At 44.2% G+C, this 22,268-nt stretch overlaps 1 protein-coding gene across 5 annotated transcripts in view; it reads left to right on the top strand.

The window, feature by feature from the left end:
- MYO1C (myosin IC) overlaps window positions 1-22,268 on the top strand; it is a 54,540-nt gene that overhangs the window by 29,439 nt on the left and 2,833 nt on the right. For 4 of the 5 annotated variants that reach the window (XM_048966565.1, XM_048966567.1, XM_048966568.1 and 1 more), the window contains exons 2-31: window positions 3,756-3,911; window positions 4,984-5,099; window positions 8,307-8,505; window positions 9,342-9,422; window positions 10,158-10,337; window positions 10,542-10,640; window positions 10,878-10,991; window positions 11,304-11,375; window positions 11,545-11,664; window positions 11,888-11,970; window positions 12,640-12,745; window positions 13,114-13,194; window positions 13,571-13,662; window positions 14,212-14,306; window positions 14,530-14,576; window positions 14,829-14,909; window positions 15,085-15,190; window positions 15,656-15,773; window positions 15,997-16,110; window positions 16,294-16,370; window positions 16,466-16,534; window positions 16,972-17,056; window positions 17,374-17,533; window positions 17,980-18,063; window positions 19,037-19,130; window positions 19,230-19,285; window positions 19,656-19,791; window positions 20,704-20,774; window positions 21,174-21,271; window positions 21,493-21,592. In XM_048966565.1, coding sequence (XP_048822522.1) covers window positions 3,756-3,911; window positions 4,984-5,099; window positions 8,307-8,505; window positions 9,342-9,422; window positions 10,158-10,337; window positions 10,542-10,640; window positions 10,878-10,991; window positions 11,304-11,375; window positions 11,545-11,664; window positions 11,888-11,970; window positions 12,640-12,745; window positions 13,114-13,194; window positions 13,571-13,662; window positions 14,212-14,306; window positions 14,530-14,576; window positions 14,829-14,909; window positions 15,085-15,190; window positions 15,656-15,773; window positions 15,997-16,110; window positions 16,294-16,370; window positions 16,466-16,534; window positions 16,972-17,056; window positions 17,374-17,533; window positions 17,980-18,063; window positions 19,037-19,130; window positions 19,230-19,285; window positions 19,656-19,791; window positions 20,704-20,774; window positions 21,174-21,271; window positions 21,493-21,592 — 3,090 coding nt within the window. Of the gene's footprint in view, window positions 1-3,755; window positions 3,912-4,983; window positions 5,100-8,306; window positions 8,506-9,341; window positions 9,423-10,157; window positions 10,338-10,541; window positions 10,641-10,877; window positions 10,992-11,303; window positions 11,376-11,544; window positions 11,665-11,887; window positions 11,971-12,639; window positions 12,746-13,113; window positions 13,195-13,570; window positions 13,663-14,211; window positions 14,307-14,529; window positions 14,577-14,828; window positions 14,910-15,084; window positions 15,191-15,655; window positions 15,774-15,996; window positions 16,111-16,293; window positions 16,371-16,465; window positions 16,535-16,971; window positions 17,057-17,373; window positions 17,534-17,979; window positions 18,064-19,036; window positions 19,131-19,229; window positions 19,286-19,655; window positions 19,792-20,703; window positions 20,857-21,173; window positions 21,272-21,492; window positions 21,593-22,268 lie in introns of those variants that run through there. The other variant, XM_048966569.1, reaches the window with a different exon arrangement.

Here is a 22,268-nt window from a genome sequence, read left to right on the forward strand (position 1 = left end):
AGAGATTAAAAGCAAAAAAAGTAGGTTAGAATAGTGTGGGAATGAGTCCCTTGGAGCCGTACCTCAGGGTGGGTTCAAGAAATGCAGTGACTGCCATCGGTTTGTACTCCTTGGAGCAGGAGTGGCCACTAGGAGCTGATTTTAGTAAAGGGTGAGTTTCAGACAGCACACACGGGCACTCCTAAGCCCACAGGCACTGAGATCAGGTGGAGATGGTTCAGATTTTTGCAGTTCCCTGCTTGCAGCCCGTGCTGGGTGTGAGATGCCAAGTAACGCATTGCTATGGGATGTCCTACAGAGGTAGGGATCCTTAGCCTGATCCTTTTGATTCCTGTAGGCAGGTTAAAGGTGCACATGGTTGAGGAGACTTAATGATATGTTGCTGTTAAAAGGGACACCTGTGCTCCCTTCCAGCCCTCAGTCTGACACTCACCTGATCCCATGGCAGAATGATTCAGCTCACTAAGCTGATAGAAAACTACCTGATCATCTGCTTATCATTTTGCAGGGTAAGTTGCATTGCTTCAAGCTAAAGCAGACAGTTGCACAGAGGGCAGGTGGGACAGCCCCTTTTGTTTGCATTGGCACTGGGAGAACAGCTCATCCACCGCTGTGCTCTGGTAGCAGCTTCAAGCAGTGGTGATTTGCAGAGGAAAGGATCTTATCAGACCCTCACAGTCCATATTCTCCTAATTATCAGAAATAATTTACTCCCTGCCACGGGGCTTTCAGAACTGTCCAAGCTGATCATAGGCCAGAGGATGTTTTAAATGAACAGAATGTCAGCTGGAGGTGTTTTGGCAGAGATAAATCTATATATTAAAAACAAGTCTTGCTGCAGAGATGCTGAAGAAGCCAGTCCTGTTGCTGCTCTAATAGTCAATTAGCTTCACTGTAATATTCTTTTAACCCCTCGACAGGGTTTTCTAGCATTAATTTACAGGCACCAGATTTGATGTCTGCCTACTAACATGAAATAACTAACATGTTAGCTATTTAATTTATCCACTGCCCTGCTGTCACGTTCATCGTTCAGTAGGAACATATGGTCATCTTTGTGACTATTTTTTTCCCTGAATAGTATCATCTTTGCCCACTTTCTTCCTTCAGCATGACTGTTCTGTTTCCATTTTTAGAAATGATTTATTTTCCCCTCCTTCAACATTGCATCTGTTGAAGTTATTGGTAGTGAAATAGCTGGTGTGGACATTTCAGGTTGGTGGTAGACGTGGATGTAAGCAATAAAATGCTGAAATGGTGGCACAGAGGAGCACGTGTTGCTTAGCAGTGGTTTATGACTGGTATATTGCATTTGCATTGAAGTTAGGCTTGGGGAAAGTGCAGTGCTATCTGAAGTTTACCCTCTTTCCATGATCCCGACTTTAAACTGTTCACATTTAAATATAGCTAAAAAGTTGCATTTCCTTGTGGGTTTTTTTTTCTTCCTATAATGGACTGAAAAATGCGGGTATTTATTTTGTTCACACCGATAGAGATTGGACTTCAATGAGAGGAAAAAAGCACGGAGCAAACTGGAAGCTGCTTAGGCTTAAATGCCTGTCCCAAAGGAGGCGGCTGCATGTTGTAAGTGGGATAGATTGCTTCTTCCTTAGGCTGCGTGCAGCTGGGATCAGTTTGTCCTGAGCTCAGGGGAGTGGCTGATGAAAGAGCTGCTGAAACTGCTAAGTGATGTTTTCTGTGAAAGTCTTCAGGATTATATAAACTTGGATTAACTGTGCGAGGGTGGAAGTTTCTCCCCAGTCATTTTTTTGAGGCAGCTGTTTTAAAACTGCATTCATAAGCTCAGCCACTTGGAAACTACTGATTTTTTCTTTTGTTGCCACCTTTGTTCCCATCACCTTTTCCAAAAGCTGTTCCAGAATTGCGTGGCTATGATATAAGCCTTCTAATTTCTAGGCAGAGTTTATTTGTATGTAGTTTATCCCTATTTTGCTTTGGGTTTGTTGTTTTTTGTTGTTTTTTGTTACCAACATTGGCCTCTGTCTCACCACCTCTCCTCTTTACCTTGGCAAAAAGGATAGAACAAGTCAGCAAAGCACTTTGCTGAAGGCACACAGGAATTGGCTTGGAAAGCCTGGACCTTTAAGGAGGGTTGCTATGCCACTACCTGCAGAATTCTCCTAAGCTTGATCTTTGAGAGCTTATAAATCAGACCTTAAGACCAAATAAAAACAAAATAAAAAGGAAAATTGAAATTATGTTTCTCTGTTATGTTTGTCCCATTAGAGTGGATCTGGATTTGAGATTTCCTAGTGGTAATTTGTAGGAGCTTGTTTTTCTCTTCAAAAGCTGCTGGTTTCATGCAGTGACTTATGCCTGGGCACTGAGCTTTCAGGAAGGGAGCCAGTTAGAACTTGCAGAAGTTGGGAAAACTTCTTTTGTCAGTGCTAGGTGAGCTAAGCAAATCCAAGCTGAGGGGATTTGCACTCCTTTGGGCCCAAATTTATGCTTCAGTGGGTCTTTCCTTTATTACTACTTAACAAATCTTAAGCTCAACTTTCTTCTGACCAAAGTTGCTTTTATTTTATTTCCCTGCAAGCCATCAGTCCCTGTGCTCTGACCACTGTTACATCTTGAGAAAGAGCAGAAAGGAAATACCTGGCAGTGTGAATCAGCAAAAATCATGCACATCATTGTGCAGGAGGAGGGCTGTGTTTTAGCAGCAGTCCAGCATTCCTGGGGTGTAAAACTGCTTTGGGAAAAGGTGACTGGACATTGCTGTTAGTGCATGAGCCTGTGTAGGAACAACTCTGGTGGCATTTCTGCCAGTGATGGGAATACCCCAGAATATAACAGGTACCCTGCAGTGCTACAGTGCTGTAGGGAAATGGTTGGAGAGAAGGGTGCCTGCTGTGGGAAGTTTGCAAAGTAAGAAGGACTTAAGATGATGATAGGAAATGCAGACAGATGTGAGGCAGATCGTTTAATACCTTGTATCTTGTCTCTGATTTGTGTTTCTTGTCTTTGCCTTGTTACCCTGCAGTTGTATTGTATCTAATTGCCTGTAGTAGAAATTTTCCCTGCGAGTAATGACTGAGTCACCTGGTGCACATTTCCTCCCTTGTTTTAATATGTGAGGTCGAATGAAGTAAGAGGCCAGCAGGCCCATGTTTCCCAAAGATGGCTGTGTCTGAACCACGTTAGACTGAAAATGTAACCTGTAAAAGAGTGTCAGGGAATAGAAGTTCCCTGATGTATGGGATGGATGTTAGTGTCACAGTCTCAATTCATAACAGTGGGATGGGATGCAGAAGTGCCCTTTATTCTTAGTTCTGTATTTTCCCAGAATTTCCCATTGGGGATCTCACTCAGCTGCTCAGCAGTGTGAAGCTGTTTGCTCATGAGATGAATCATTGTTAGTCATAAAAGATTCCTTACCTCAAAATGACTTCCTGTTAAGAAATAAGAGAGAAAAAGAAGAGGGAGCACAATTCAGTCTCCTAGTTTTATTCTCTCTATGAAATGCTTGTTTGATTTATTCATTTATTTAAAGTGATTGGAAATTTGGCAATAACCTCTCCCCAGTGTTGGCTTCTCCCATCAAAACAATGACTGCAAACTAACTGATAAAGCCTTACTGTACATGAACTAACACTTTTCAACAGCACTGGGGTTATTCTGAGCTCCTATCTATAGGTTGTCTGTGAGCAATTGTGTTTAATCATTCTTACGGATTCAGCGAGCTGCAGGACAAAACCACAGCTCTCCTAACCTTGCTCTGCTTTTGTCTGCAGGGAGCAGGGACTAACGGCGTTCGACTGACCATGGAGAGTGCCCTGACAGCCCGCGACCGCGTCGGGGTGCAGGATTTTGTCCTGCTTGAGAACTTCACCAGCGAAGCAGCATTCATTGAAAATCTCCGCAAGCGCTTCAAGGAGAATCTGATCTATGTGAGTAGCAGAGGAGCAGAAGCCCAGAGTGTCCATGTGTGACCTGGGTTTGGGTTAATCAAGCACAGAAGGCGTAGCGTAGCTTTGTTCAGTAGTTGGAGGAATTTGGAGATGATGGTATTGGCTTTAATAGATCATGGTTGCTTGTGTCAGAAATCTTGGAGAGTGTCATGTTAATGCATGCAAGGGACTCATTTGCAGTGCTCCAGTTGAGGCCTGCGGGTGTTTACAGGTCCTGCCAGCACTCAAAACCCAATGCACGCCACATTTCATGAGTTCACTCCATAGTGGATTGTCATTAACCCCAGGCTTGAACCCAATCCCAAGCAGTATATGAAAAATAACCCAGTATTCTCACTTGTTAGAAGGTCTAAAACCACTCGTAGGTGCTGTTTGTCTGGCAAGGATGAAGTGTCTAGCATAATCACAGAATCACAGAATGGCCATGGTTGGAAGGGACCTCAAGGATCATGAATCTCCAACCCCCCCGCCACATGCAGGGCCACCAACCTCCACGTTTAATGCTTAACCAGGCTGCCCAGGGCCCCATCCAACCTGGCCTTGAACACCTCCAAGGACGGGGCATCCACAACCTCTCTGGGCAGCCTGTTCCAGTACCTCACCACTCTCTGGGTGAAGAATTTCCCCCTGATGTCCGACGTAAATCTCTCCTCCCTCAACTTTAAAACCATTTCCCCTCATCCTACACATATCAACCCTTTCAAAGAGTTGATTCCCCTCCCCTCTGTAGGCTCCCTTCAGGTATTGAAAGGCTGCAGTGAGGTCACCCCGCAGCCTTCTTTTCTCCAGGCTGAACAAGCTCAGCTCCCTCAGCCTGTCCTCATAGGAGAGGTGCTGCAGTCCCCTGACCATCCTAGTGGCCCTCCTCTGGACCCTCTCCAATGCTTCTTCAGCACCCTCGGTCTCTTTGGAAGCCTTTAGCAGCATCCCCAGAGCTCTGCTGCAGGCAGCCCTTATTAACCATGTGAGCCTTCAGAGCCTCTCTGTGGGTTCCCAAAGAACCCACTACTGCTCCTTATGTAACCCCTTTATTTTGTGTTCTCTTTTCCAGACATACATTGGCTCAGTTCTGGTGTCAGTTAACCCGTACAAGGAACTGGAAATCTACAGCAAACAGAACATGGAGCGATACCGCGGGGTCAGCTTCTACGAAGTTTCTCCCCACCTGTGAGTGGCCTGTGGGTAAACAGTGCAGCTTGTGTATTTCCCACGCAGGCATGTGCAATAGTGACATGTGAAAGCAAGCAAATAGGACTTCTTGTCCCAGATACAGCCCTAAAATCATAGGGATATGAAGGATCCTTTAAAGGGTGTGGCGTATGGCTCTTTCTATTCCTGTTTCCCTCTCCAAAGAGGATGAGTTGCCTTTGCAAGAGCAGTATTTGGAAAGGGAGGTGGTTCCTTCCTGGCTGGAGGAACAGAGCTGCTTACCCAGCCCTGGCAGGACAGGAGTTCATTGTTCCAGGGTTACTTGGGGTCTGCATGTCCGGGTTGTGAGTTTCCCCTGCTGCTATATCACTCATTTAGCATGAGGCTAATTAGGGGAAACAGTATGTATATGTATGTGGTGGTTTCTTTCCTACCTCTGATGTTACAGCCTGACCAATATTTATCTGGTATTTCCCCTGTTGCTAAGATACCGTGTGCCTGTTGGAACAAGGAATGTATTTATTTACATGGGCTGGCCTGGTGAGCATTCCCAATTTCCCATATTTAAAAAAAAAAAAAAAAAAAAGAGGACTGAAAGTTATTTTTGAAAGCATTTGGATTTTTTTGTCAGACTGAAAGAGAAAGATGACTGGGAGCGGAGGACATTTGGCTCCAAAATGCTTTCTTTCAGTGCCAAGGGCCAAACTCTGAGCACTTTTTGGAGAGAGCTTTTTTTTTTTTCCTTTTGAGATCTTGGAAGAGTAAATGATATTATTTTTGAGCAAACTGTTTGGATTGTTTCTTATTATTGGCACATAATCCAGAAGAGTAAGCAAACCAGAATGCGCTACGGGTGCGGAGAGGGAGAGACACATCATTTCTTGGGAAAGTCTGAGCAGTTGAAGCTGTGTTTGCTACAATAAAACTGTGATTTTTATAGTGCTTCAGACTTCTTTTGTGGATCTACATGGAAGGCATTTAAACCTGAATAGCCAAGTTCTCCCCTTGAACTGGGTGTTAAGTGGTGTATGTTGTTTCTGTGCCCTGAGCCTTAACTCTGCCCTGAGCTCTTGCAAATTGCTGTTGCCGTGTGGGCTTCCTTCCATCCTGCCTTGCAGGCAGAGGCCTGGCCTAGACACAGCTCTTTGGCCTGTGATCTGGGCACTCTTCAGGGCTTTGTTGTCATTGGATGATAATATTTTGGATAATTGTTGAGTCTGTAGCTATATTTTTGTCTGCAGTAAGCAGAGGGCTGAGCGTGATGGCAATGGGAGTGTGTGACATGGAGGGCCAGGCAGCTCTGCGTTACACAGTGGTGCAAATCACAGAGCACTGACAATTTCTGATGCTGTCTTCTTCCTTGATGTAGCCTTGTGAGAAACTGTAAAATCTGCAGCTTGGAAGTAACAGCCCTTGAGAGCTGTGATACCAAATAGCAGCGCTGCTCCAACTGGAAAAAGCAGTAATCATCCTCAGCTGTTGCTATCATCCCATTAAAAGTCATTTCATCAGTGGGTTATTAAGTCCCTTTTAAGTGTTCTGTGCAGTACTCTGAGCATCTCCTTTTGCACTACTGCAGGTGTCTTTTTCTTCTCTGTCTTGTTCTAAACCAATTATAGAAAGCTGAAATACTACACTGTTTATATTAAATACTCTGCTGCCCTGGTGTCAAAATAGTTTGGCCTGAGCAGTGGGTTTTCTGGGAAGTGCATTGCATGCAGTCGTTCAAAGGGGAAGATGCATCCCTATGGTCTTGGAGCACAGCAAACTTCCCAGAGTGCTGTGTCACATCCTGCCCTGTTTATAGCCTGCTGTGGGGTTTGGAGATGGCAGCTACAAGTGGGACAGCGAGCATCTCAAAGTGAAAGGGATTCTGTAGGAGGTACGCATGGCTGTGAGCAGAAGACATGCAGTGAAGATAAGCAACCTAGAGACAGTTCTTACAAACTAAATGAGATTTATATTTATTCAACTGACTGACTTTTAAAGTAGTTCAGGGACAGAACTTGAATGGGAAGACAAGGAGTTGATGGGTTTAATAGGGGTAAGCGTGCAGTTGTGTTGCTAGGTAGCTCAGTGGTGTTGCCTTAGCACCAAGTATTAATAGACTTGAGAAGGCCATGGATGTTATTTTGGTGTGATCATTTTTAATTAGTTTCACAGCATGAGAGTTTAAAAAAATAAGGCAGAACCCAATGATTGGTAAGGATATGAAAGCAGGGTATGTGCTTGATACTGCATGTAAGACAGCTGAGAATGTTATCATTGAGCAGTTCTTATATGTGTGCATTTTCAAGGGCCAATGCTCCCACCCTCTCTCACCTTCTCTCCTTCCATCTGGTCCTTCTTTTCCTCTCTCCTTCCATCTTGCCACCACTGTTTGTCAAACCTTCTTTCTGCTCTCTGGTGTTGAGAAAGTATGAGTGATTCTTGGAACATATCAGATCTACTCCAGGGGAGTAAGAGAGAGAAAGGAACAGGAAGAAGCAAGCATCCAGGGACAGCTGCAGTAAACTGTGGTTGCATGCAGGCAGGAGGAAGCATTGGGTATTTTGGTTAGCGTTTGGCCCTCTCTGGGTTCTTGTTAGTCTGTCCTGGCTTAATCCAACTGCTCCTACAATCCAAGAAGAGCTGTTGGAAGCTGAGTTGTTTGGTGTGTAGGGGCTGGGTTGTCCAGATGGCAAAGTGCAGTTGTGGGCTTCTAGTTTGTCATCGCTTAAAAGATAAGCTAGAACAAAGATCAATAGAAAACAAGAGTTATAGTGAATGTAAATCTTGTTTGTTCTGTGGGACAGATTTATGTTTATCTGCATCACTTAGTCTTCTTTTATGGAAACTTTTCTCATGTCAGTAAGTGTAATGGGCAGGGAGAGCAAATGGTTCAACTCTTTCCTCTTTTACAGCCTTCCATATTCACTGTCAAATGATTTTAACAGCGTGAAGACGTTTAGCAAAAGAAGTGTTTTTAAGGGAATTAATTTTGATAGATTTATGTTATGACCCTGCAAAAGGTAGGCCCAGGGATTGAGATGTGTATAGAGATGTCTGAAAGCATTCCCAGCAACCTCCTGTGCCATCAGCAGCGTGTAGAAGCAATATTCTCTTACTCAACCCATGGACACCTGTTTCTTTTTGAAGTATCTCTGCTAAGGGCTCACAATGTGGGCTGGTCTCTGCCCTTCCCTTGTGGAAGCAAACTCACACCTGCTTCTCATTGTTCCCTAGCTATGCTATTGCTGACAATTCCTATCGCTCTCTGCGCACGGAGAGGAAGGATCAGTGTATTCTGATATCTGGAGAGAGCGGGGCTGGCAAAACAGAGGCCACCAAGAAGATCCTGCAGTACTACGCCGTGACCTGTCCAGCCAGTCAGCAGGTTGAAACAGTGAAGGACCGCCTGCTGCAATCCAACCCTGTCCTGGAGGTATCTCTAGAGTCTGCAGCACTGGAACTTGACATTGAGTCAGGCCAGCAGTGCTCACATTTTCCAGCTGAGGGGGTGGAGGCAGCTGGACCCTGCTTGGTGTGATTAAGCTGTCTCTGTGCAGTAGATAGCATATCCTGGGAACGCAGGTGGGCAGATCATCAGTACTGCACACAGGGGAATCCCAGCCTGCTTCCAGGCCAAAGAAATGGTCATCTGCTGCCAAGCTCTCTCGGCCCTTTCATGTCCACCAAGAACAGCTCAGGCGTGGCCAGGCTGCAGGAGAAAAGCATTCAAAGCAGGCAGAGTCCTGGTGTGCTTCCTAAGCTTGCAAAGCCAGAGATTGACACATCTCTTATGGGCAGCATTGCCCGCTTATAAAAGCATTTGTGGGAGCGTTTTCTAGTGCTGTGGTGTCCTCTAGTGTCCAGCCCTGCTCTGTCCTTGTAGTTCCCTTCAGTATCTCCATTCTATTCCAATCCATGCTGTGAGCAGCACTATGAGATACTGGACGCAAGTAGCTGAGATGAGCAAGAAAGCTTTGAGAAGACTGTCAGACTTGATGTGTGTGGTCAGCAGTGAACTGGCCTTAAAATAAATTTGCTGGGGGGATGGAACTGTTTTCAGAGGTGTGCTCCATCTGCAGTAATTGCAGAGGGTGTAATAATCAGCATTAGTATTTTGGACTGTAATCTGTTTTCATGTTGCTTTTGCTTTCAAGAAGGACAAACCTAAGCCTTAATGGCTGTAAATTGCAGTTGACAATTTCATGGAAGTATTTATACTTTATGTTATTTGATACTGATTTATTTTTCTTTAATCATTTCTCATTTCAGGCCTTCGGAAATGCAAAAACCCTCCGGAATGATAACTCCAGCCGATTTGGGAAATACATGGACGTGCAGTTTGATTACAGAGTAACTTAAAATCTGTTTTATACTTCAGAACTGGTTCCAGTCGCAGCAGGTCTCTGTTGCCTGTGCTTTATTGCACTGATGTGTGCATGGAGTGCACGTTTCCTTGCTGGCCACGTGAGCTGTGTCTGTAGTAGCAAAGTTTGGTTCTGGAGAGTTACAGAATGCACTTTGCTTTCTTTCCCTCCTCTGTATAGAATGAGAGGGTGGGATTGAATCCTCTTCTTTCTAGGGGATATATAAGCACTGTGCAAATACTGGATACTCCCAAACTAAATCCACTGTGAGCCGTCCTGTGTAACTCTGCATAATGTTTGCTTCAACCCTGACCCAAATTGCCCCACATGGGGAAGATGAACAAGGTGCAATAACTGAGCTAGGTGTATGTTTTATTAAACTTGTCAATGTATAATCCCTCCACACTCACAGTTTTACTGTTTTTTTGTGTGTGTGTGTTGAGTGCATTCCAAGAGAGAAGAATATACAGGTTAGGGTATTGTTCAGTATACACTGTAGCCATGATCTATGTAATTTTATATTATTTTCACTTGATAGCTGTTTTTACATACACCTGAAAACTCAAATCGATGTGTATTTGCCAAGGTAGAGATTGTGATGCCAAGTTACAAATAATGTTCTGCCTTTTTGTATCAACTGTTTTATATTCTGTTCTGCCAAAGAAGCAGGATATTCTCCTGTAGGTTAATAAAATATTTCAATGTGTCTGGTTTGATTTAGGGGGCTCCTGTTGGGGGCCACATCTTGAACTACCTCCTGGAAAAGTCTCGAGTTGTGCACCAAAATCACGGGGAGAGGAACTTCCACATTTTCTACCAGCTGCTAGAAGGAGGGGAAGAGGACTTGTTGCGAAGGCTGGGCCTTGAGAAGAGCCCACAGCAGTATCACTATTTAGTGAAAGTGCGTGTTCATTAATCGTCCTTATAATATTGTTACACTGTAGGACAAATGCATTCACAATTGACTTTCTGTCTTCCTTGGGTCACTTCAGAAATAACACTGAAATAGCTGCTATGGAAAGAAACACGTGGCAGAAGTACACTTAGCATGAGTCATGCCTCCATGGCAGTGATGTACTTACCATGTCAAACTGTACGTTTTTAGGGTCACTGTGCAAGGGTCAGTTCCATAAATGATAAAAACGATTGGAAGATCGTGCGAAGAGCCTTGTCCATCATAAGCTTCAATGACAGCGAGGTGGAGGTAGGACCCTTTTATTAGCTCAGCTAATATCCCCTCTCCTGAGACTTTTTCTGCTCAATCCCTGACCAGAGGCGGCCTTTGGAGTGAATGTATTTCCTGCAAAAACCCTGAAGCAAAACACAGAATGTGTTTGTGCAGTGTGATAGCTGCTGCAAACATCTCACTGCCTTTTCTGGCATCATTCTGCGTTTGCTTATAAGCCATCATCCTGATGTCTGCCTGTTGCTTCTGTCCTAGGATTTGCTGAGCATTGTAGCTAGTGTTCTGCATCTGGGCAACGTGCAGTTTGCTGCTGATGAGCAAGGAAATGCTCAGGTCACTACAGAGAACCAGATTAAATACCTGGCACGGGTGAGCATCATCAGTAAGACTTATGTTACATGAAAGGTGTTTGAGATTTCCTTGCTTAGAACTTGGTACCATTGTATCATTTAAAAATATATGGAAGTTGTCAAAAATGCACTTTCTTTTGGCCTAAGTACAATGCAGATGTTAACATCCAGTCATTTTTTAACTGACAACTGTAAAAAGTCTGGCAGTGTGAATAAGGAATGTAGAGTTGCTTCTCTGTATTGTGGTTTTGGGGTCCAGCCTTTCTGATCTCTTAAAACTAGCACTGATGAACTGCTTCCTAAATGCATTTAACATTCTACTGCTTTGCAGCTTCTGGCAGTTGAGGGCTCTGTTCTGCGAGATGCACTGATCCACAAGAAGATCATAGCAAAAGGGGAAGAGGTAAGAACACAAATGGGGGTCTGGGTTGCACATAGAATTAAATCAAGCTGATGCAATTTGGGATGCACATAAAGTTTCATCAAGCCAACGCAATACCAGCTCTTTATTAACCCTCAGACAGGGAAGCTTCATTTCTCAGTGTTGGATGACTTCTTTCTCCTGTGTGCAGTTAATCAGCCCTCTGAACCTGGAGCAGGCAGCCTATGCAAGGGACGCGCTGGCAAAAGCAATCTATGGACGCACTTTCTCCTGGCTGGTGAACAAAGTTAACAAATCTCTTGCTTACAAGGTAAATAAATCTTTGGTTTGTTGATGAACAATCCTGCCTGGAAGGCAGTTCCAAATCTTTAAGCTTCAGCAAGTTGTTCTGTGCTGTACAGTGATTTCCAAATTAATTTGTTTCCCACAAAGAAGGGGGTAAGGAGCAAACGCTACAACTAAATGGGGGAGATGTGGTGGTGGCTTGTAGCCATGACTGTGACCACACACGAACACTTTGTGCCCTATTGCAGGAAGGAGAGTTTCCAGGCTGGAGAAGCACGACAGTTCTAGGATTGCTTGACATTTACGGGTTTGAGGTTTTCCAACACAACAGGTTTGTTTCCTTTGGTGTCTTTGAATTCTGAGTAAGCTTTGCATGACTTCCATAGTGTTTTCTCTCCATTGTGTAACGGTACATCATTCTGTCTCTGGCTTTTTTACTTAGTGAGAAAGAGATAACATCTCAGCTTTAGGAAATCAAGTGAATGGCAGGCTTGTAACACAACATGCAGATTGTACTGAGCACTCCCAGCAGTGCTCCTGGTGTTTCAGAGACGTGTCCCTTTTTGGGGCAGTGTCCCTTTTTGGGGCATGTTCCTGTGGTCGTTTGCACCATGCCTTTGTCCAGCTCTGTGGTGCAGCTGTGGCTGTTCTGGTATCTTTCTGTGGTGGTTGAATGGGAAAGCAGCTGTAGAACAGTATACAGAATAATACCAGAGTCTGGAAACTAAATGGCAGGTAGCAATGAACTGAGACTGAATTTGTAGTTTCTGTGTTCCTTAGTGTTCCACTGCTTATGTCAGTTTTTCTCTCCTTCTTGGAACCCATCCGTGATTCACTAGGTAATAAATCCAACACATGTATAGACTCACTGAATAATTTCCTTAATCTCTTGTATTTTTCTTGATCACACATAGATGCATTCATTCTACTATGCTCAAATTAAAGCTTTTTGTTGTTGTGACACAATATTAATGAATATTTTTCTGATTTTTCTTTGCAGCTTTGAGCAGTTTTGTATTAATTATTGTAATGAAAAATTGCAGCAACTCTTCATAGAGCTTACATTAAAGTCAGAACAAGAGGAATATGAGTCAGAAGGCATCGCGGTAAGAGCCGGATCAGCACTTCCACTGCCTTCTCTGTAGCGCCTCCTGCAGGCCAGAGGACAGATAATTAGAGCAGGAGCTGTTATTAATGGTTGCAAAGTAAAATGCTTAAAAACTTTTCTCTTGCTTTCTTTTGGAAGTGCCTTGGGGACGGTGTGCAGTGCAGCCGGGGCGAGTCGTCCCATTGTTTTGTATCTTAAAAGATATGTTTCAAAGGGAATGTTAAGAAAGTACATGTGATGAGTGAAAAAGCTTTATTTTTCAAATGACAGAAACTTTATTTGAATAAGGTGCTGTCTAACATGTTCTGAAACTTTCTTTCCCGTCAAGAGTTTTTGTCACCAAAGTGTGATTTCTTGTCTTTGCAGTGGGAACCGGTTCAGTATTTCAATAACAAAATCATTTGTGATTTGGTGGAAGAGAAATTCAAAGGCATCATTTCTATTTTGGTGAGTTGACACGACCTTTTAAGGGGAAGAACACAGGAAAAAAAGGCCTAAAATTAGATGAGGATTGTTTGGGCAGGTGGGGAGAGCAGCGATACACCCAGCAGTGACGCCATTGAAAGTCACGTTGCATCACCTCCATCTGCTCTCAGGAAAGAAGCCTCCAATCCAGGCAGTCTGGAGGGAGGGACTTGTTCTCCTTCTCAACTCAGCAACTCTTCATTCGTTTTACTAAGTGAAATGGAGGCATCAGGTGCCTATTAAAAGGCCAAGGGTTCGAGCTGGGAATGTGTTCTGGTGTGGCAGAAGTAGAGCTGGGCTGCATGCTTACAACCCCAGAGAAAAATCAAGAGCAGAATGCATTTGTGTTTGTTTTCAGGATGAGGAATGTCTGAGACCTGGAGATGCCACAGATACGACATTCTTGGAGAAACTGGAGGAAACTGTGAAGAACCACCCTCATTTTCTCACGTGAGTCCATAGCTGAGGCAGCTTTATTGGTGGGTTCCACATGTGTGACAGAGCAGATCTAAAATGATTCTGCAGTAACTTTATACCTCATTGTGCCTGTGGCATCCCAGATAGACTGAATCCCACAAAAAATGAGAATGTCTTCATTTGCAAAGAGGTTAGACTGTGAGTTATGGTAATACAAGATAAGCAGTTGTGACAGAGCTGGAAAAGACGTGTCAGACTGGCAGGAAAGAGCACATCCAAATTGTGCACTGAATCTTATTTCTTCTGTACTTGCGTGTTGCCCAAGCCTGAAGGAGGTGTGTAAAGGTCCTCCCTGAGTAGATTTTTATGACATTTGTATGATTTGCTGGTTGGTAATCCACCTTTTTAACTTTTGGTCTTGAAGAACAGGAAGCGTGATTCCCTCTCCCCCCCTGTGTTCATTTTGTCCCGCTCCAGGATCATTTTGTCCCGCTCCAGGATCATGTGCCATAGTGGTTCTCGAGGTGAATCCCCACAATCACTGCTCTTTGTCCCTCATGAAGCTGTTTTTTTTCTCACCAGGCACAAGCTTGCTGACCAGAAAACTCGCAAGTCGCTGGGGAGGGAGGAGTTCCGGCTTTTGCACTATGCTGGGGAGGTCACCTACAGTGTTGCAGGTGTGTGCCTCATCTCAGCTCTCTCTCAATCTTTTTCCCTCCTCCGTTCCCTTCTCTTTGAATTAAAACAGCTTCACTACATAGCAAAGACAATCTGGGTGTAGAGTACTCCTGTATACCATTCAATTAACCAGATTAATTTCCCATCTCAAATTCCTGCGTTGTTGTTATGAAATTCCTATGGAACAGCAGTGGCAGCCTGAGCCATTTCTTTTTCTTCCAGGTTTTCTAGATAAAAACAATGACCTTCTCTTTCGGAACCTGAAGGAGGTGAGTATGGATAAGGGCTGCTTCCAATACTCAGCAGAACAAGGAGTCTGCTTCAAAATGGGATGGAATCTGAGGGAAAAGGTTTTTTTAATCCCTATCTGGAGAACTGCATTAAGAAAAGATAGATTAAGGTTGCCAAAGTTTGTTTTGTTAAAAACAACAACCCAAACCCCTTTTATCACACATTTCTGTAAAAGCTGTCTGAAGTTTATTCTCTGAAAATTAGTCTCTGAATGCTGTATCTCTCTGCAGACCATGTGCAACTCTGAGAATCCTATCATAAATCAGTGTTTTGACAGGACAGAGCTGACAGACAAGAAGAGACCCGAAACGGTAAGAACACGAGAGCTGCTGGAGATGTGGCTGCTTCCACTTCTTTAAAGACATGTCCTGTCTAACGTGGTACCTCTTACCTTTAGAGCTGGAGGCTGTCAGATCTGTTCTGCTAAACCACAGGTACAAACTGTACATCATTGCTTCATACCTGGTGTTCTTTCTTTTCTCTTAGGCAGCAACTCAGTTTAAAAACAGCCTCTCTAAACTGATGGAAATCCTGATGTCCAAAGAACCCTCCTACATCCGTTGCATTAAACCTAACGATGCTAAGCAGGCTGGTATGTCCCTGGCTAGCTCCTCCTCTGTGTGCTTCTCTTCAACAGCTGCATGGGGCACAGAAAAGAGCCCAACTGAATAAGTCTTGTGAGATTCCTCATTTTGGGCCTGTGGTAGGAAAGTGGTGGTAGTGCTGATCAGGAGTCAGAAGAGAGGCACTGGGGTTGGGCAAAGTGGTGGAGTAGGGTTAAAACCAAGCATTGTAAACCTGCATTATTTCCTTCTAATGATCCTTATCCTCTCGTTTCCTTCTCCTGTCTGCATACAGTATCCTAAAGGACAACTTATGTTTGGAACTAGACATCAATGTATACTAAGAGAAGGACAAGAATCACAAAATAACTTCTGTTAGGGAGGGGTAGAGGTTAAAGATGAGGGTCTAAGAGAGAACTGTTCTGAACATTCCCTTCTTCACACAAAGGGACAGACGTGCATTAATGCAGCTTCTCCATTTTCATGCTCTCCAGATCGATTTGATGAGGTTCTAATCCGACACCAAGTGAAATACCTGGGGCTGATGGAGAACCTCAGAGTGCGCAGAGCTGGCTTTGCGTATCGAAGGAAATACGAAGTTTTCCTGCAGAGGTAGGATTACCTTGCATTTACCTCTCCTTCTTCCTCCCTCTCCCTGATGTTGGCCCCACAGGTATTGAAAGGGGAAAGTGTTCTGAGCAGCAAAGAGCAGCCCTTATGCCTGAGTTGTTTCCTTGAGGGAGCCAAGTGGAAATGAACTGAAGGAAGCCCCTGTTTGTTCCTCTGGCTGAGCTGAACATCTCGCCCTAAGATTTCTTCTGCTGTCAATTTGCAGATATAAATCACTTTGTCCAGAAACGTGGCCTACGTGGGATGGACGGCCCCACGACGGGGTGGCTGTGCTGGTGAAACATCTCGGCTACAAACAGGAAGAATACAAAATGGGACGGTCAGTTCTCATCATTATTTTCTTAAAATTTGAGGTTATGAATCATTGGCCATCAATGTCACTGCTCTTAAATAAGGCACTTCTGTTAATGGGTGGGGAAAAGATTAGAGATCCCAAAGGGGATGCTAAGGGCAGGAAGCAAACTTCTCTGGCTTGTTAAACATGCTGCATTTCTATTTCTAGAACAAAGATTTTTATCCGCTTTCCCAAGACTTTGTTTGCAACGGAAGATGCTCTGGAAGTGAGGAAGCAGAGCCTGGGTGAGTCACACACTGCAGCAGCTTCGTGCATTGTTTGTTTTGTGATATAAAAAAAAAAAAAAGTTTTCAAATTGCTGTTTCTCTTGCAATTTCAGCAACAAAAATGCAGGCCACGTGGAGAGGTTTCTACCGTCGGAAGAAATTCCTGCACATGAAACACTCAGGTATGAGGGAGAAAGGAAACTGCAGTGCTGTGTCACTGCGTGGTTTGAAGTGGCCATTGTTGTGAGTGAGAAGTCAGAGGCGAGTTGGTTTGGATGAACCAGAAGGAACATCCCCAAAGCCTTGCTGGAAGCAGAATGGAAGATGCAAGGTGTGCAGTTCTGGGTCCTTCCACATTATTCCTTGAGACTCTAAGAGAACTTAACTTGCTCACACAACAGCCTCTGTACAGCAGTTCCCATCTACCAGTGCTTGTTATTGCCATTTATCCACCTTATTGTACTGTTTAAAATTTGGATTGTATTCTTTCCCACGTGCCACTGCAAAGTCTGGTGGTGTTTTGCTTTGAGAGTGCATTCTTGAGCACTCTGTTGATAGTTCTGTGTCAATACTGCAGTGAAGCAGCTCACTTAGTGCCATGTTTCTTGTCTTACTGTAGCAATAGCCATCCAGTCCTGGTGGCGGGGAACCCTGGGCCGCCGAAAAGCTGCCAAGAGGAAGTGGGCAGTGCAGACTATCAGAAGGTAAAGAGAAACCCAAGGCCCTTAGGGTGCTTATTTCCTAATGAGAGGGTGGTAAGAATGAAGTTTCTGGTCACTGTGGTGTCAGGGATGTTTGTTAGTGAGTTGCAGCTACTCCATAAAGCTCGGAAGAATGGAATTAGGGGCCCCCACAGGAGGTTCTTTTGTGACAGGTATTTTGGGTATTTGATCTGTTGTAAACTCTGTGCACCCTGGCTGTAGCTGAGAGCTCACCAGGGCCCCGGAGATGGTCGGATTGGAAGAGACCTCCAAGTACCTCTCATACCAGCTCCTCCTGTTTCCATCTTTCCCTTCCTCAGGTTCATTAAGGGCTTTATTTACCGGAACCACCCTCGCTGCCCAGAGAATGAGTATTTCCTTGATTACATCCGCTTCTCCTTCCTGATGAACCTCAAACGTAACCTGCCAAAGAACGTCCTGGACAAATCGTGGCCAACCCCTCCTCCATCGCTCTGTGAGGTAAGTCCAGCTGCACAACCCATGGCATAATGAAGGCCTAAGGGAGACCTCGCTCAGGTTTTACATTAGATCAGCATCTCTGCTAGCAGAACTCAAACACCATCACGTATGTGTCACTAGCATACCTACAGGTATTGCAGATACAGTACTGAACTGCACGTGGCAGAGAAACAGAATACTGCAGAAAGTCCCAGTTAGCTTGTCCAAGGGCCCCTGTTTGGACTGAATGGAGAGTGGGAAGCAAGGAAGGACATAACCATGTAAAGTATGTGTGTTAGCTGGAGAATGGTGCACAACAAACTGTCTCAGAGGGAAAACAGACTTCCTGTTACTTAATTCTAAAAGTATATTTATTCAGCCATAGATTTTCTGCAGTTGTTTCCCTTGTCTTCACTGTTTGAATTGGTTTGTCAGCATTCTGGTGTTTTTTGTGAAATCTCCTTCAGGCATCCCAGCTCCTGTGCCAGTTATGCATGCAGAACATGGTCTGGACTTACTGCAAGAGAATCAGCCCAGAGTGGAAGCAACAGGTATGTGACAGTTTGCATTCCTTCCCAGAATAAGTCGATGCTATGGAGGTATAATTTCTATTTCCAAATGCTCTGTGATGTACAGAGCAGAACCAGGGTCTTTCTGCTGGCACCACTGAAAGTAGGATGAGAATTTTGCAGACTCAAAATGAGTCACTGGCCAAACAGAAGTTATGGGAACAGTTTTCTGTACCATTGTGTTTCAGCCTTGGTCTAGATTTAAAAATAAAAATCATACTGAAATGTATTCGTCTTGGTGGAGCAATCATTTTTCATACTGAAAAAGCTCAGTGAAAGGTGATAATAGGGACTGTTCACATTAAGCAGCATAGATGTTACTGTTCTGAAATGGCAGTAATTAGTTCCCTTAAGGCTTTTTTTTAATTGGATAGCATATCATACAGCTTATGGAGGCCTGTGAAGTATTAAAAGTGTGTAACAAAACACTGAGTCAGGGGCTGAGCCTGTGATTAAGGACACAGGATTAATAAAAGCCTTTACACAGGTGGAAATGCAGCAGAATATCCTCTTTCCCAAGCAACCAAGACTTACAGACATTCCTTATCCACATTTTTACCTGTAAATCAGCTCCTGTACTTCATACCCTGTAACAGCATCCATAATGTTAAATTTACCCTATATAAAGCCAAGCATTTCCTGTTTCCTCATTCCCTGGTTTTGTTCTTATTCTGAGTGGGCAGAAGTCAGACCTCACGGTGCTGGTCATACTGACATCCTGGCACTCCAAAGGACCAAAGGTTTGTGGTGAATCACCTTCTAAACAGGAACTCCCAGGGCAATACAGCAGCTAACAATTTCACTATTTGTTAAAGGATAAGGGAGACAAGGGAGTAGGAACAGACGTTTTACACTGCGCTAATAAGGACGTAACTTCTTCTGCCTCTTTGAAGACAAACGTTTTATTTGAACAGAGATTTTATATTAAACAAGAATCCATCTTTTGTCCTTGCAGTTGGAACAAAAAGTAATTGCCAGTGAGATTTTTAAGGGTAAGAAGGACAATTACCCTCAGAGCGTCCCGAGGCTCTTCATCAACACACGACTTGGTGAGTAGGGGGTGCAAAGCAGGGAAGAAGGGGGGAGGCTTTTTACTCTTCTCTTGCTATAAACTTCTTTCTGATCCCTTTTTTTTTTTTTCATTTTAGGTAATGAAGAAATAAATGCTAAAGTCCTTCAGGCTTTAGAAAACGAAGCCATTAAGGTGAGATACAAGTCCTAATAGTTTTATCAAGTTTTAGAATTATTGAGCAGAATGAAGGTCTTTGTCAGAAGGTTAGATTTCTGAATATAGCAGGAAGTACACAGTAAGCTTTGGTGATTGTCTGTGTGAGGAACTGATGGATCAGAAACACAACAGAAGGTTTTGCCAAGTTATGTCAGATAGAACTGGAAGGGCTGCAGCCAGCACTGCTCTTCATGATGCTTTGAGATGCTTAAGGGAGAGAGGAAGAGAATAATGCAGAGAATTACACAAAGTGGAGCAGAATCTGGACTTGAAGCTCTCCAGGCTAGATGGGAGGCAGCTGCTGATTCGACAGAATGCATCTTAGTACTGATAACACTTATTTCAGTATGCAGTTCCTGTGATCAAGTACGACCGCAAAGGATACAAAGCAAGATCACGGCAGCTGCTTCTCACCCAGAATGCAGTCATCATTGTTGAAGACTCCAAAATCAAACAGCGGATTGACTATGCCAACCTGACAGGTGAGTGGTAACATACATGGGGTTCAGCTCACTCCATTTTAACCAATGTGATTAAAAAAAAAATAGCCAGTTGGTCTTTGTGCTGATAAGAATGAAATTATTACAGGAAGTATTTGTCAGTGTAAGATATCTTGAACTTGGGTATTTCTAAAATTAAATTCCATGAAATGTCACTGAAGTTACTCAAGTCATCTCTCCAGAAACCTCTCCAAAGCCATTTCCCAACTGCAGGAAGTTGCACCATTATTGCACAGCAGCTGCAGGGATGCTGGCTGTCAGCCTCTCACTATCTGACACGAATTTGATCCTTTTAGAGCGTGAACTTTGTCAAAGAAAGCTGCTCTGTGTGTCTGGTACACAGCAGCCATTTCTCATCTGTCCTGTCTGAAACCTCTCAGCTCCAGCTGCCAGCATTGCCAGCACTCCTCCTTGCAGCCAATTCCTGACCATCATTTCAGTGTTACCCTAACACAGTTATCTACTGCACTTGTAACTGTCACATTTTAAATGGCTTCTACAGCCACCACTAACGTGGGGTTCCAGGACTCCCTTAGGACAGTAGTACTGCGTGTGTTCATTTCTGCTAGGTTACCTCAACTTGCACAGCTCATGCAGACATCTCTACTGTCAAGGTTTTAAACCAAATCCACTGAGGACACACCTTCCTACTTCTAAGAGGCAGAGGCGCATGAAAGTTTCTTTTTCACATGAAAGAACACAGCTATAAGCTGATTCTGTCACCTTGCAGCCTCTTCAGCCTCTCTGCTGCCATGTTAGCACAGAGCTTCTCAGCTGCTGGACTTCTCAGTGTGGGAACAGCAGTTGCTGCCCTGCTGGGAGAGGTTTTGCAGTGCACACCAGGTGCACAGAGTCAGGTTGGGTGTCAGATGGTCGCTCTGCTCTCTGTTGCAGGCATCTCCGTCAGCAGCCTGAGCGATAACTTGTTTGTGCTGCACGTGCACTGTGAGGACAACAAACAGAAGGTAGTTGGACTCATCCAGCATTTCTCCAACCATCTCTAGGAACTGTTTTAGAGGCACAAAGAGCAGAAGATCCAGGGTGGAGGTGGGTGGGGGAGAAGCACACATGGGGGTGTGTACAGGTGAACGGCCCCACTGTGAGCTCACTTTGTGCCATCTTGAAGTAGAATTTCACTTTTTGTGCTCGCAAATGGGATTCACCAGTAACTGACAGGAGTGGTCCTGGCTCCCTCTCCCCATTACTGTTACCTTGTAATGGAAGTAACTGCTGTCCATGCAGTGTGAGCTGAGAGATGCTTTCCTTGCTAAGCAGCTGGGAGATAGCTGTGAACTTCAAAATAATTATCTTGGTGCAGTCACTCAGAAACCACAATCACAGGTCATCACTGATTTCCATCCTAGGGAGATGTTGTACTTCAAAGTGACCACGTGATAGAGACGCTCACAAAGACAGCCATGCGGGCAGACAAAGTTAATAACATCAACATCAACCAGGGCAGGTGAGTGAAGCCATGCAGGCCCAGCCCTGAGAGCTGCTTCATTGTTGTGTTGGTTCTGCTTCAGCATTGCAGGGCTACAGGTATACGTGTGTTATCAGAACATAATTACCATTAACTTAGCCTCCATTTCCTTGAGCAACTACACCTATTGCAATTAAGCACCAATACAGTGAAGCCACTTGCATTTTCTAATTATGTTTCTTACCTGTTTGTCTCTGTAGCATAAAATTTACAGTTGGTCAAGGCAAAGAAGGCGTCATCGATTTTATATCAGGATCAGAACTGCTTATAGCCAAAGCCAAGAACGGCCATCTAACCGTGGTGAGTGCAGGATGGGATTGGTAAGAAATGTTACTCTGCATCAGAACCCAGACCCAGTCACTAAGCCACATTCACTGCACACAGACACATGCCACAGCTTCACACAGCTGAATGCACTGCTCTGGTCCAGGAACCCTCTTCCCAGTTGGATTTCTGCACTGGGCTTCTCCTGCAGTCCTAAGAGGCTGCCAGGCTTGCTCAAACTCCTATCAATCACTTGGGTTCTTTCACATGATTCTGTCTTTAGTGCAGGACAAGTTTTAGGGGTCTTAAAAACACAAGAACAATTCCTCTTCCCTTTTGGAATTGTTTGTAATCTTCCTGCTAATCTGATACACACATGCAGCTGATTTATGCTTGGTCAGATTGAGGCTTGCTCAGAAATGAATCCAGAGCCTCTTACTGCAGCACCAGTGCTGAAAGATCAACTCCCCTGCCCTACTGCAGGCTGACTGCTATCAGAAATGGGTTCAGCATTTCCACCTTGCTCAAACAAATCTGCCCTGTAAAACCCACAAACGCAGTCCTGCCAGAGGCTGTCCCTGCTCCATGGAACATCCACCAGCTCTACACAGGAAGATTAAGTTTGCTTAAGCACTGAAGTGAGGACCACGCCTCTCCCTTTGCTATCTGTATCAGCAAACCAAACAACTTCCTATACCAAGAAAAAATGCAT

Source organism: Lagopus muta, chromosome 20, assembly GCF_023343835.1.
Source record: "Lagopus muta isolate bLagMut1 chromosome 20, bLagMut1 primary, whole genome shotgun sequence".
NCBI lineage: Eukaryota > Metazoa > Chordata > Aves > Galliformes > Phasianidae > Lagopus > Lagopus muta.